A 15616-nucleotide genomic window follows, 5' to 3' on the forward strand; every position below is an offset into this window, starting at 1 on the left:
CAAGAAGGACCCTTGCTTCCTGCTTACTACGACTTCTCCTTCAGTCTAGGTGTCCAGGATTCCTGTGTCTGCCAACCCAAACCTGGGCACTCCCCCTGGAAAGGAGCAGAGAGCACAGGAGGGAGTTTGAAAAGAGGAAGGGAGGGGCACAGGAGGAGGAAGGGAGAGAGGAGTTGAGAGAGAAGGTGTGGAAGACAAGAGAGAGGGAGGAGAGAGAAGTGGGGAGAGGAAAGAGGGGAAAGCAGAGAGAGGGAGGGGAAGAGGGAGAAGAGAGAAAACAATTAGAATCCAGAGAAAACTAACGAGGATCTGTCCCTCTCACTTCCCAAAATGGTATCTGACCTTCCTGCTCACACCCACCACATCTGCAGTGGGTGGCTCAGCGGTGCACGCCCGGTGGAGCAGGCAGATCGGGGCATGTCTCAAGAGCAGCTAGGTGGATCCAGCAACGCTCTCTGTGGCGGGGGAGATTTTCTCCACAAAGGAGCAGGGCAGGGGCAGGCACACCCGCCAGCAGGGAGCTGCGCCCCTCTCTCCTCTCTCATCACGACCTGCACTGAGCACGGCCCATGCTAGCAAGTGAAAGCGGTGAGCCTCTGATGATCGCACACCCCCCTCTCCAGGCTCCTGAACATGCTCCCTGTACTTTCACTTTCACGTCCCAGCCCCGGGAGGGTGAGCCAGGACAGAGGAGGGTGGCAAATCCACATCCCTAGAGCCCCTGAAATGAGTCGTGGCACATGGCCGCACAGCTCTGAGTGTGTATGGACATGGGGGTAGGTGCTCCCTCGCAGGGGTGACTTCCTTGTGGAGCACGCTGGAGCACACCGCAGAGTGGTGGGCGGATCCTGTCCCTGCCGGGGAGGGCAACGCAGAAATAACCAGGGTCTGGAAGAAGCATGCACAACTGTAGCTGCCCCTGGAAGCTACTGACGTGCACTGTTGGAGGCTTGCCTGGGGAATCACCTTGTTCAAGAGTAAGGTGACTGAGTTCCTGCCGTTCTGTGCTGGGGTGAACACCATATGTCACAGGCACGAGATGTCCCCAAACAAGAAAAAGGAGACCTGACTTACAGGGACTCATTAGCAATAAACACATTAAAACATGAGCAGGAAATATTTTCCTGGAGTTAAGGTGGGGTCACAGAGGATACAGTTCAATCATTTCCAAATAGATTAAAATAATCATGGGGTCATGTGGGAAGTGTGGGGAATTGGGAGGAGCACCTATTTGAAGCAGGAATGGCAAGGCTTTTTAATAATTCATGAAGTCACTGCATCCCCATAGTTCTTTACTCTTGGGTAATAGGAAATCAGAGGGTCAACATCCCCTATACGTTTATGGGCTGGGCCCTCCTAGAATGAACAAATCTGTCCAGTGAAGTGACTGCAGTGCATTTCTTCTGGAAAAGCTACCCACTCCCCATTGTCATGTCTCAGTTCAACTGTAGCTTAAAGGAGGAAAAGAAATTTCGCGGATACTCAAGGCTTTTAGGGCTGAACAGAGCTGGTCTTTGCTCACAGAGGTTTTTCTCTTTCTGTGATTGGCAAGGCAGCCTGTGAGCTGCTCCGATGACTTGTCCAGAGCTCAGTGTGTGACCAAGTGAGCTCTGCTGGCTTCAGCAAGTACAAACCTGACAACAACCTGACAGTGACTGTGAGGGAGCAGCCTGAGGCCCTCGCCAGTGCCTCCCGCTCGCCCTGGGCATGGAGGAGCTTCCTGATCAGATAGCATTTTCAAAGTGCTTTTGTATTTCAAAAGATCAGAACTGCTAAAAGAAGGACAGGGTCTACTTAAAAGTCAGGAGGCTCGCTGCCGTGTTTGCCACACAATTTCTATTTCTACCACAGCACAACCCCTGAAAAATAACTCTCCCCACCACACACAGGATTAAAGTCCCAGCTGCATATTTAGGCCACACTCATACTTAAAAATAAAAAGGGCATGCTTTTACATTTTGTCTTCTGAAACCACGTAAGAGCAAAAAAAAAAAAAAAAATTATATACTTCCCGGAACAATGAATAAATATTTATTCTCACGTTTTAAAAGTAAAGTGGACTTAAAAGCAACAAATTCTGAGAACTGCTACACACATGGTGGGGTGACAAGCCAGCTGGGTTTATATACGTTGCTAAACAGAATTTTGTAAGAGTTTCAGATTTTTAAAGTTGATTTCTAATCCACACCACCCCGGGAATGCTAGATCTTTATATTTTTTCTGGTCTGCTTTGGCAGTAGCTTGCACTATGGGCTTGGCAATAATGTGCCCATAGTGTTAACTTTGCCTAGTTTCCTAGTGTTAGCTTGTTCAGCTGTATTCAACTCTGCTTTAAAGAAAGTTACCAAAAACACAAATTACATGACAAATCGCAGCTACACCACACTGTAGGAATATTTCTGTTCTCTTTCAAAGAAAGATTTCCTATAAGGGAAATGCTCCTCAATTTAAAGTCCCCCCAAAGAGAAAACGACTATAGTTTCAAACATTTTTAGGAAGAAAAGCAACTCACCTACTTGAAGAGTGCTTGCTTGCAAGAAACTCAGGGAGAGAGAGTCACATAAATCTACATTTTGTTCAGTTCTTAGTCATTTCATCAAAGACAAAAGCAACCTCTGGGTGAAAACTGGAAGCAAAAAACCTCCCCTCTGTCGGAGAGGGGAGAGCAAGGCTGGGTTCTCCAGGTCAGGGAGCTGCATCACATGCCCCACCAGCTGGCTACCTTTTGTTTCTGGGGGAGAGTGACCTCCAACACCTCCTATTTAGCACCGTGGTGCACACTGAATGGTTTGCCAGTGCTCACACATCACGTGGCAGGCAACACCTTAAGAGGGTGGGAAGCTTTTCAACCAGGAAGACAAGCCCAAAGTATTTAGTCGTCAGCTCAATTGCTAGTAAGCAAAGCTTTGCTTGTTTTGTGCACTACAGTCTCCCGGCACAGTGAGTCAGGGTGAACTGATTTACAGAATTCCGAGCAGGGAATCATCTGGAACTGTCTTCCTTACTCCAGAAGCTCCCCCTCGGTCACTTTAAGTTTCAATTCTGGGCATCCAGATCAGAAAGGCTGCCCTGAATATTTCTGGAAACAGATCTACACATTTTCCATGCTTTAAAATTTATCTCGACTCTCTTGCTGGTCTCATTTACTCCCATTCAGTCTCTATCCATCTCTCCTTGTGACCACAGACACACAAACTCCCCAAGAAAGGAATAGTTTTGATGTAAATATATCTTCCTGGCCAGGCATAGACCAGGCTCTTGCTCTCGGAGCGGTAGAGAAACAGTCAATAATTATTTCCCAACATTTAACCCATCCATTCACCAAGAGCACTGGCGGGGACTGACCGGAGTAGCTGGTTAGAAGCTGGTTTTCACGTGAGCCCAGTTTCAAGTTTTCAAAAGGACTTTGTCCCCATCAAGCTAAGTCCTGTTTCCTTTGTCACTAAGTGAATTTAGATACTAAGAACAAACATTAAACATTCTGAATACAAAGCAGGCTGCTGGCCTCCAGGATCAGATAACTAAAGAGGTCTTCTCTGAGCTGAATTTCACTCACCCTTTCGGGGCCAAGGATGGAAGCTTTAAAGTCTCCTTTCGGGATTTTTTGAATGAGAACAGGGAAGCAAATGAGGATCTGAGGCTCAGTCTAGAGGCAACTGATGATGGGTTTCTTTGATTAGGTATATGTTGAGATCTTGATGTCTGATCTAGAAGAAAATTTTGTAAAAAGTTGGCATCATTAAAATATTTCCAGGTAACTAGATCTCAGACAACTAAGGCTGCCCCCTTATGCCACTTCTCCCCCTACCCTCGTGCAGTCTAAAATGCAACAACCATCCCCCCAGGAAGGCCTCAGGGACTAAGGGGAGTCCTGTGCCTCCCATGGTTCTAACAGAGGAGTACTATTGCAGAGAAGGGAGCTTTCAGTGTGTACCCCACTCCACAGTTCTGTAGAAAGTGGCCCCTCATGTCAACTGCGTGAATCTCTCAGTGTCTCCCCAGTGGTGTCGGGGTATCATTTAATAGAGTTGATTAAAATTTAATAGAGTTGATTAAAATTTAATAGAGTTGATTAAAATTTAAGTCTCTGCACTTTGCTTAGCTGAACAATGCCAGGAGACACACAAGCTATCAGAAAGGGAAACTGACAAAGTTGCCATGGGAATCTGTCCTTGGGTCCCAAAAAGGGGCCCATGTGGAGACTGGGCAGACAGAACCAGGCTGGGCATCTCCTATGAAAGGCTCACGGATAGCAGATAGCAACAGGCAGAGACTGACTCCCCCAGTCATGAAAAAGTCCACAAAAGCAGGTTATAAAGGGAGCCCCAAGTCCTTCTTCCTGTGCAGACATCTCCTATCTTACTCCTGCTCCCTTACATAGTATTTCAATAAATGCACTTTTCTGCCTCTGGTGAATGAAGTGCTTACTGTGTTCATGTTTAGTACTTTATACATATAATTTTAGTCAATGCCCCCTCTGAGGTAGAAATTAGACCCATATAAAGATGAGAACATTAAGTCTCATAGAGAATAAGCAACTTGGACAGAGTCACATCAATTCTGGGAGGCAGCGACTACATTCACAGACGGGGTGGAGAGTTGATTTCAGGCTCTCTGGACAGCCACGTCTGCATTTTTAGCCACTCTGCTTCTGCCTGACTCGAAAAGCAAACTCCCCAGACATTCCTGCAGGGCAGTTTTAGTTCACACTTTTTACTGTGTGTTGTATCCTAAAACTTTTGTGCCTTCTGATGTTCAAAATGGATATGTCTCACAAATATGCCTGCCAGCCTTTGCAGGATGTATATGTGCTGCTAAGGTGAGCACACCTGATGTTTTCAAAGGAGTCCTGGCAGAGATGGACAGCCACTGAGTCGTTATTGACTATTCTGTGCTGGAAGAGAAAAAAACCAGGTGCATATTTTTCTCTCACCATTTTCGGCCATCCCTTTCCTCAGCCTGTAGGTTAGTGGCGGCTTTAACATTTGGCTGACATCTGTTTCGTTGCAAAACTTTTTTCTTTGAATTTCTTCAAACCATTCACCGGTCACTCCTTGCAGCCATCTGATATCCCTTTTTGTCTTCTGGAGTTTGCTGAAATAAAACAAAAACATCAATGCAATCTTTAAGGTTCTTCATATCAAGAGCAAACCCATGTGATGAGTTAAACTTGACCTCAGGAAGGAGCTGCATAATCTATAAGGCTGGGAGGAAACTAGCCAGAGTCAGAATTTCTTTTTCTCCACTGTGTGCATATTTGAGCTGTATTCTTTTAAATAGGAAAACAACCTAAAAGTTTTCGCTAGAGTTGAACTATTCATCAAGTAGGTGAGGACGAGGTGCCAAAACCTGACCTAATGATGCAATTAAATGATAGACATTTTAATGACACGGAGAAACTAGAACATTCTAATTCTGATTACTCATACATTCATTTATTCGTAGATTAAATGTTTATTGAACAATGTTGTTACCAGGTGTAGACAATGGGGATTCAATAGTGAGTATAACAGAAAGGGTCCTTACCTGCCCATGTAGTGGCCAAAGATAAAAAGCTTATATTCAGGAAGAAAATGTTCAATATAATGGCCTCAGAGAATGAATTCTTTCCACACAAAAGCCCATGAACGAACATAGGGCTAATGCTTAGGTAGGAAGGGACAGTGCAATTTGAGATATAGGAAAGACCACCCAGAATTCAAATGGGCCTGCTCCACACCTTCAGAATACGAGGTCTGAAATTCTACCACTACTTTTTTTCCTTCTCCCCTGCCCTCTTTTTTTTTTTTTTTTTTTTTTTGGTGGGACCCTCACCCGTGGCCGGGGATCGAACTGGCGCTGCAGAGGTTGCGGGCAGCCTCGCAACCCAGCACTCAACCACTGCGCCACCAGGGGAGGCCCTCCTGCCCTCTTTTGAATGCTGCTCTTAGTCCTTGAAATCATTGGTAGCTATAATTTTTTTTTTTACAAAAGCAGATCATTTTGTTCTATTTTAGGAGGTCTCTAGAACTGTTTGGCAATGAGAGGGGCTTATTCCAGAGGGTCTGAACAATGTTCAAATGAGGCAAACAGAACAGAGAGGAGTTCGAAGAACATGAGGACAAATCTCATAAAGGGAGCGTCTGGCATAGTATTGATGGAAATGCCAGGCTTGCTGGGTCCCAAACTTGGGAGGTTCTGCTATTTAGGAAACAATTTCTTGAGCCTCTATAGTGATTTCCCACGGTCTCCTGTGAAATATGTGTTAGGGAACTTGGAAAGGAGTTGGTGAGCCACAGAGCTGCAATGTGGCAAATTTGGGGTTAAAGGCAATGAACTGGAATGGCTGCAACTCAAGTTCCTGCTTGGGGCCATGATACTGTCATTTTATAAAATAATTGAGAAGGAAGCCAGAGGCCATCCTGCCCAGACTTGCATTTTGAAAAGCATCAGGCAGCCATCGGTTTGTCCAGCCCACGTAATTCACGTTGGAGTTTTGCATCTTGCCATTGCCACCCTCCCCTTACCTGGTCATTCGTCTCTATTGCTATTTTTCTGTCTTTCCTTTTTTTTTTTTTTTAAAGATCTATTTATTTATGCATAAAAGAACTGGGGTGTAGTCCAGAGGTGTGGGGGTAGGGAGGTGAAAGGATTCACCAGAGATATTGGGGAGCAGAACAGGCAGATCTACTGAAATCCACTGCTGACGGGAACAGCAGGTGAGACAGGAGAGGTCTGCTGTGCCATGTAGTTCAGCTCCCTGGCTGGGGATTGAACTCTTGCTGCAGTGGCTGGAGATAGCTTGATAGCCCTGTGCCACCAGGGAGGCCCTCTTTTTTTTTTTTTAAGATTTTATTTATTTATTTTTGCATAGAGCTGGGGTACAGGCCAAAGATGCAAGGGGTGAAAGGACTCACCAGAGACAGAGTGGGGAGCAGAACAGGCAGATCTACTGAAATACATTGCTGAGGGGAGCAGCAGGAGAGACAGGAGTGTTCTGCTGTGCCATATGGGTCAGCTCCCTGGATGGGGATCGAACTCGGGCCTTCATAGTGGCAGTGCTGAGATGTAATCCCTAGGCCACCTGGGAGGCCCTGTTTTCCTTTCTGACAGTCTAAGAGGCTACAGATTCCTGCTTATAACCAGAACTCACTGCCTCCAACCAAATAGCACCCTAATTTTTAATGTCCCAACTTTGTACACAGCCTCTACTTGCTCAGACCCTAAATGATCAGACCCCAATATTCAGCACCATCTCACCTTCAACCCTCAACACATCCCTCCCATTTCAGATGAAGGCAAGGCTACCTGCCTTCGGAACCTAATAAATATAACTTCTTTTCCTCATAAAGACTTGATATAACGGGGACTCTTTCATAATAATCACACTTAACTCTGCCTTAAGAGCTCACGCCACACTCACACACACAGACATCATTGCCAGTTTCCCGGCCAACAGGTCAGAAATTTGTACCTGTATGTGAATATCCATAACTCTGAATTTCAAGTCAGGAAATAGATCTTAAAGATATACACCCCCCCATTAATTTAACTAAATACTATGGCATTGCTAACAATTATTGGAAAGGCAATGTAACAATGGGGAGACAGATGACAAAGCATGAAGCAGAAAAAAACAAAATGCAACATTTTATCTATGATTATGAATTCTGTAAAGATGATACACCCATTTAGGCAACCATTTGGAAAAAACAAAAACAATTCGGTCTTTTAGAGTGAATAATTAATGGGTATCATTTTTATTTTTAGCCTGTTTTATGCTTATTCGGTAAGTATAATAAGTAGAGCTATTTTTCTTTTTGTTTAATTGTGAATTATTTATATTGTTATTTTTTCTCTTAAATGCTTTTCTTAGAGAGAGAGGACAACAAGCAATGATATTTTCACAACACTAACACAACCACTATTCCCTTTTTGGTGTGATTTTATTTTTCTTCTTTTTTTTTCTGTATTTTCAGGTTTGTCATAAAATACTCATTGTACATTGGGATGGTCTCCCATGGTGCAGATGCTGGGGCCAGTGGAGAGCAGAGCAGAGAGAGCTCCCACTATCTGAGGGAAAAGCTCACTATCTGAGGGACAGACGGACACAAGGCCCATAGCATCAGAGATGGCAGGCAACAACAGGTAGGGGGGTATGACACATCTAATTTGCATTTTTCCAGATCATCCTACTGCAGATGAAGAGTAGATTCTAGCAGGAAGCAGGAGAGGAGAGAGGCTGCTGAGAATGTCTCAAGGAGAGGTACTTGCTTAGACCAGGGTGGGGGTGAGGAAGCAGAGGAAACAGAGAAAAAGTGATCAGAGGTACTCAGTGGGTAAAAGTCACCCCCAAGTGATGAGCTGACATTGGCGAGTTAGGGACATGTCAAGGAGAGTCCTAGATTTCTGATTTGCATAAGTGCTTAAAGATGCATTACAAGACATAATGCATACATGATCTTAAAAAAAAAAACAAGCAATGATTATATAATTACAACATTACTCACCTTTGGAGCAATCATTCAATATTTGCATATATTCAAACTGGCACGCTTTCCGTAATTTATATACTGTCCCTCTGGCGTAGAACATTGAGATTTTACCCTGTAAATACCACTGTAATGAACACCATTGTGCATACGCTATTTTTACAGCACCACTGACAGACACTGAAGTAGAACTTTTGGGTTGAAGAGTCAAAATATTTTGGTGATTCTTTTTACGAACTTCCGAAATGCTTCTCAAAATGGCTGTAGCACTATTACTCATGCCAGCAATGCAGAAGACTGGCATTACCTCCTTGGAAGATGAGATATGATTATTTTTATCTTCTGGATTTAGTATTTTTGAAGGTACCATATTTATAATTTCGAATGGTTATTTTTCTCTTTAAGAATTTTTATTTTCTTTGCTTGATAAAATATGCTACACTTCTTTGGTAAGTAGTGGGACTAGAACTTACCCCATATGTCTGTTTTATTAATTACACTTTGTGTTTTGGCAAGCTCACATTTTGTTAGCTGATGAACCCATGTCTCAGAGCTCATCACTGGAATGAAGCATGTTTAATAGAAATAGGAGCTTGTTCTTTCTCTTAGTTGCTCTAAATATTTCCCCCCAGGTTTCTGACTTTCATTCTGAATATATTTGAGTATTGGGCCCTAGAGACCTTATCCTGACTAGGACTACCGTGGGTAAAACACAGTTAATCTGTAGATGTGCTTATGCCAGCTAGCATTGGGTCTCCCAAAGACAATGAGAAAAGAAGTGAGGGAGCAATTACAGCAGATATTTGAAAGAGCAAAGTTTTGGAAGAAATTGGCGACTTTTAATGTAGAAAAGTTTCAGGGATGATTCTGGGGATGGTTGTCAGGAAAGGGGAGAGCAGGTCCAGTCAAGTCAGAAAATTCAAGGCAAGGCAGTAGGAAATGGCCTTGTGTTTACCTATTACCAAGGAAACAATACAAATAGTTCCGGCCTTCCCTTCCCAGGAGAGGAAACTATGAGAGACATAAACGTCTAAACTCTATGGGTACCTGCTACTTACCTCCTTAATCTTAGTTACTCAAGAACCCCTTGTGCCATAAATAAATATAGCCTGTACCTTTATAATGATTGACTGAGCTCCTTGTACTAAAAGGAACACAATAGTAAAGCTAGTGGTTTAGATTCATTCATCTACTTAGAAAATAAAATGTCAAATAAGCTCAACCCCCAAAAAGAAAACAATTATGAACATATAAACTGGGGGTGCCAGGATGTGTGAAACTTACATGGAAGCAGCCTAAATGTCATCACTGGGCAATTGGATCAAGAAGTGGTAGAGCCACACCATGGAGTATTATGCAGCCATGAAAAATGATGAAATGCCCCCATTTTCAACAAAATGGAAGGAATTTGAGAGAATTATATGTAGCAAAGTCAGAACAATAAAAACAAATACTGGACTTTTACATAGTACATAATTTAATAACTTGCAAAACACTTTCTAAAACCAGTGAATATCAAGAAATATCCGGGTGCCTCTGAGGTTAAGAAGGAGTGTGTAAGGAAAAAGACAAGGGGATGTTGGTATGATGGTATGGGGAAAAAAAGGGGAAAAAAAAACCATAAGAGGAAAATATATTATGCAACACCTAAATTCAGCATAACATTTATTTATAAATAGAATTCCACCAAGCTCATAACCAACTTGCATAGTATTTCTTTCTGTCTCTGTTGGTTTGTTATAAACCCACCCAGTCATTTAGAGTATACAATCCACTTGATGTCAATGAAGAGAACCTCGGGTTATAAATGACATACCAATGGATAAATGACAAGTACACAACTTGTTTGCTTCCTTAGTCCAGCTTGACTCAACACATCACGAGGGACTGTTGTCTACACATGTAATTTGTTTTACCCCCGGGCTGATTAACTTGACTCAATTAAATCAGGTCTTTTCTTGCTGGGCCCAAGTCTCAGCCCAAGTCAAAATGTTCTTTCTTCATTTATAAGAACCTCAGTCTGCTGTGTGCCTCACATTGCACCGTAGGCCCTTCTGAACTTGCCTCTCCCTGGAGGGTACCCCCTGAGGTAAAAAAGGTAGTTTTCCTTTAATTTCCCTTCCTGTGTAATGAATCCCACTTCCCTGTCCTCTTCTTTGGCCTCCCCATGTCCCTTGCATATCTTTGCCACTCACTTTTCTTTGTTCACCTTCATTTGGAGAGATGCTTGTCCTCCTCTTTATTTCCATGATGAATGAGTTAATATTGGCCCACAGGAAGGTCTCAGTAAGTGTAGTCATCCTCTTAATCACATAATCTTTGGCTCACGTGTCTGCTCTCTGTCAATCAAATCCTGCCGTGTTTCTGAGTTACCATGAAAGACCACTGGACTAGGCCTAGGTTCTAACTGGGTGACCTTGACCAAATATTTAACTTTCTTGGCTTTGCTTTCCTTGTTTTGGGGTGAGATGGTGTGGTATGTTGTTCACACAGCAGATCTCCGCATCCTCTCACTCCCGCAGGCACACTCTTTGGCCATGGGATTGTGTCACTCCTCCACTGAGGTAGAGTCTTTCCCTCCCATTGAGCTTGTGTTTGCTTAGACCAGTTAAAAGTGACAACATGAAACTTCTGATCCTGGGCCTCAAGGAACCTTGCAGCTTCTGTTCTGCCTCTTGATACTGAGGAGTCTTGATACTATTGCTAAAGAAGTATGAAAAAAAGATGAACTATTGCCATTTGTGACAACGTGGATGGAGCTGGAGGGGAGGCTGTGAAGCTGGAGGGGAGAAATACACACACCAGGTCCTATCATGTCTATATGGAATATAGAGAAAGCAAACAAAGGGTCAGAAAAAAACCAAATCAATAACAAACCCTAGAAATGTGACTACGGAATTGAGGCCACCAGATGAGAAGGGGGAGAGCAGAGTGGGGAGGGGCCAATGGACAGTGGTGGAGGACCAGGCCTTGGTGGAGGGTGTGGTGTGGTAACACACATCTGAAGGGTGTGATCCTAACCCTCTACATCAGATGCAGTGCTGAAAACCAATGTTACCGCAATAAAAAGAGAAAGAAAGAAAGCAAAAGATTGTAAAAACAACAACAAAAACTTGGGCTGGCCTCCAGGAGGATGAGAGCTGCACAGGAAAGCCCAGGGGCAGACATGGCCACTGGCAGGCAAGACCAGGAGGAGAACCACACAGCTGAGCCCAGCCCGAATGGAAGTCCATAAAATTTCAAGGTCAACTAGTGAACAGAAGTTGTTTTAAGACTTAAACTTTAGAAAGGTTTATTATCCACAACTTTAAAATACGGATACAGACGAGCTTCTCTTAAAGCTAATGTCTGGTCTAAAATGTAGTCAAAAGATACATCAAGGCCACATCAGATTGAAATCATTGAGAAATCTTATAAAACTGAAAAAGGGCTTAAAACATAAGCAGGTCAATGTTCCTTGTCTTTGGATGGAGTACAAGCAATAAAATAACAGTGACTGATGCTATCTATCGAGCTCTATTTCCCAGGAGGCTGCAGACATTATTACCTGTCCTTGTGGCATTGCAAAGGTGTTAGGGCCTCATTGGCAGCAAGGACACTGAGCTGGGCAGGCTGGAGTCCTTGAACTGGGACAGGAACTTGGTCAGTGATGTAAAGCCCTTGTCCTAGCCTCCCACCTCACTCACTGCCTCTGGGTACTATTAACTCATTAATAAACAATGCAATTGACTTAAGCTTAAAGTGACCTCTACCAATTAAAAAAGTAGTAATGGTAATTCAAATACAACTGAGGAGACTGTAGTAGACAAATGTTGAAAGGAAACAAATCCCCCTTAGCCAGAAAACAGGAATCACAGCTGCCATTTTCTTATCAGAAAAATCTCAAATATTCTCAAATCATACCCCTTATCAGTTCCTCTGCCCAGGGCATCAGTTCCTCCTTTTATTTATTTATTGTTTTGCTGTTCTCACCTCCCATTTATGTCCTCACTCACCATTTTTGCCCACTTCTATTTCTTTGGCTTCTGCACACTATTTTTCTTTTACAGTTGACCTTCCGCTTGTGACCCATCTTATTAAAACTTGTTCTGCCTTCCAGGCAGCTAAGCATCCTGATCTCTATTAACCTTGCCCCCTTGGCTTCAAGGATCTTTTGCCAAATAGTCCCCAAATCCCACCCCCAACCCCACCCCATGCTACCCTGGTCTTAAAGATTCTGGCACCAGTGAACCCCAGAATGGATTATTCAGTTACACTGAGTCTTGTAAAAATGGATTTGTCATTGGAATTAGAGTTGATGAAAGTAGCATTAAAGTTTCCCCTCCATGGACTGGGGAATTCAGACACATTTTTATCTCCTATCACCCAGCAACACACATTTTTATCTCCCAGCACAACACACATAAGCAGGAGCAGTGGGCACGAGAGGGAGCCAGGGACCAGAGCTGTGCCTGAGTCAAAGCTCAAAGAGTGGGTGAACATCACAGCCCGGCCGGCGCAGACTGCCCCAGCAAAAACCATGAAGCCCCAAAGAAACTCACCATCTCAGGTAAGGAGGCCCCTTTCTTTCCCTACTGCAGAGAGCTGGCCCTTCCAGGGCAGGTTCTTAGTGCCCTTTCTCTTAGGAAGGCTCGGGGACTCCCACGGGGTCTCAGCAGGAAGCACAGCCGAGCCCAAAGGCCAGCTGAGTCCACCTGAGCCTGGCTGAACCCGGCCTCTCCTCTTCCTGTTGCTCTTCTGAAAATATTGGCCTTTGTGAGCCTTTGCCCCTGACATCAGAGCGTATTCTTTGGCTCCACTCATAGTACAGACTCCTGGAGGGGCAGGGATTAGTAAAGCAAGCGGGTGCATCAAAAACGCTGTTCTTTTAACAATAGAGAAGTTAAACCACAGGGAGAAAGGGAACCTTGGATGAAGAAAAGAGATCAACAAAAGCCAGCAGGCAACAAACATAAAGCAACACACCTTCAGAAGTCAGAGTAACCCCAACTGGTAGTGGCATTCAGCCAAGCTAGACAAGAAAAGCCATTCAGACTCCTTGAATGGCTGTGATGGTGCCCGCCCCAAATGGTGGCAACAGAGGCCAACATGCTGGATCTATTGAAAATAATATAAATATGTAAATAATGCATGAACAAGAGAAATTTTCCTATTGACCACAGCAACCTTCCCAGATGTTTATTCTCACATGACCCAAAGTGACAACAAAAACAAAAAATTAAGTTACCTAGCAACAAGCAATAAGGATGCGCAATCCCCATACTGCCCCAGATCACAGTGAGTGATCTCTTACCAGCCAGCTGTCCTAAAGAACATGCTGCCAGAAAAACCAAGTGACACCCTGAGGTCACACGTATTAGTTTAGGTGCCAATGCCTCCTACTTAGACTTTTACCCAGCGCACCCAAGGAAGGTGATGTGGGTCATCTGTTTCACCAAATCCTATTGCATCATTTATCAGGGGCCCATCCTGCTGCCTCACAGGCTGCCTGCTTCTGGAGGTCAGGCCCTGTGTCTCGGTATCCCCAGGAGCTTGCACTCGTGTCCTACTCACAGTCGATCAATACTAACTGCCTTATTTGGGGTACAGAATGAGTGCTACTGACTTAGGCCACCATTGTGAAGCAACCCAGCCAACACTGGATCTAAGTAAAAGATGCGATCCTGTACACAGGTTACAGTTGTGTATTATAAAAAGTAATTTTTTATTCTGTAGGAACAATCCTGGAAAGCTGGCCATAGCCTTACTCCAGGCCATCCTGCCTTTTCTACTCCTTCCAGCAGCCCTTGCCCTCCCTCCCTCAGCACTGGCCTTCCTTCAGTCCCTCTAACACACCAGGGGCTCCCATTGGGCTTTGCACTTGCTGTTCCCTCCCCCTGGCATGCTCTTCTCTGTTCTGCCAATGGCATGGATACAATTACTTAGTATCCTTGAGGTCTTAGCTAAAATGATACAGCCTCAGAGGGCTTCTGTCATCTCCCAATACATATTATCACTTTCCACAACTCTCACCACTTTCCATCAATTGACTAGTTTGACTTTTCTTAGTCTTACTAGTATTCTGATGAAATCACCCCAATAGCAAAATCTTCCAAAGCAAGGACCTTTCTTGCCTTGTTTTCTGAAATGATCTTTGACACAGAGCAGGGGCTCATCTGGGAAACTTTTCTCTGGATGGACCCGCATTTTTTCTTCTATAAGTGGGGGTGCCTTGAACTAGGTGCCCCCAATGTGCCTTCCCACTTATAATTCTAAGCATGGTTTTGCTAACATTTCAAGACATATGTGCTAGCATTTAGGAATGTGGTTAACATATTTGGCTCTCTCTGTGCCCTCAGACATTCCAACTCTGTTTCTCTGGGTCTCTCTGGTTCAGCCTGAAAAGTCCCAATTTCTCATATTGGTCTCCTGTGTTGATTGCCTCTTCCCTCCCTTGCTTTTCTTCCTGCTTCTTCTCTCTGAATCCACGGTGCAGGTCTGGATCTTCAATCCATGATAAAATGAAACAACTAGGGGAGGGCTTATGAGTCCAGAGTCAAACTGACAGTAACTTTGTGGGAATGAAGATGACATTCTGTGTTAGGTCTAGTAGCTCCGTGATGTGTTTGAATGCTGCAGAGCCAGTACCTACTATTAGAGCACATGGATCCTGAGGAGGGGCATGTGCCTGGGTTCCTCCATGTACAATGCCTCATTTCATCAACACAGGTACCCAGGGAGATAGGTATTGCTATACTCATTTTACAGTAAAAGGAATTGAAACCATGGAAGGTGAGAAACTGTGCATGTGGTTATTAAGTGGTGAGTGAAAAGTTATGCTCCTGCTTGGCTTCAGGCCCCACTACCCAGCATGGTAATAACATGTGTTGAGTGACTTCAGTGATTTCCAGATTACTCTCCAGAGCCCGAATTACTCAACACTTGCCTGCCTCTGCACTTCTTTCCCTTCTGGTTTCTCATCACTGGATTGTCAGCTCCCTAAACAGAATGCCAGACTTTCTGAACACACAGCCAGCAGTGACTCAATGATTTGTTCAACACCTTAATACATGAATACTAGAGAAATAAAAACTGAAGTTTTTGGCCTTTGTTCCTACTTAGACCTCTTTATAAAGGTGCTCGGACATCTTCCACTGAGACTTACA

At 44.0% G+C, this 15616-nt stretch overlaps 1 protein-coding gene across 1 annotated transcript in view; it reads right to left on the bottom strand.

The window, feature by feature from the left end:
• EXPH5 (exophilin 5) overlaps nucleotides 1–15616 on the bottom strand; it is a gene marked incomplete at its 3' end in the record, with an annotated part of 63333 nt that overhangs the window by 21752 nt on the left and 25965 nt on the right. The window contains exons 2-3 of the mRNA XM_084249811.1: nucleotides 4934–5094; nucleotides 3557–3707 (exon numbers count right to left, since the gene is read on the bottom strand). Coding sequence (XP_084105937.1) covers nucleotides 3557–3707; nucleotides 4934–5094 — 312 coding nt within the window. The remainder of the gene's footprint in view (nucleotides 1–3556; nucleotides 3708–4933; nucleotides 5095–15616) is intronic.

This window comes from Talpa europaea, assembly GCF_964194135.1.
Source record: "Talpa europaea genome assembly, chromosome: 12".
Classification (NCBI taxonomy): domain Eukaryota; kingdom Metazoa; phylum Chordata; class Mammalia; order Eulipotyphla; family Talpidae; genus Talpa; species Talpa europaea.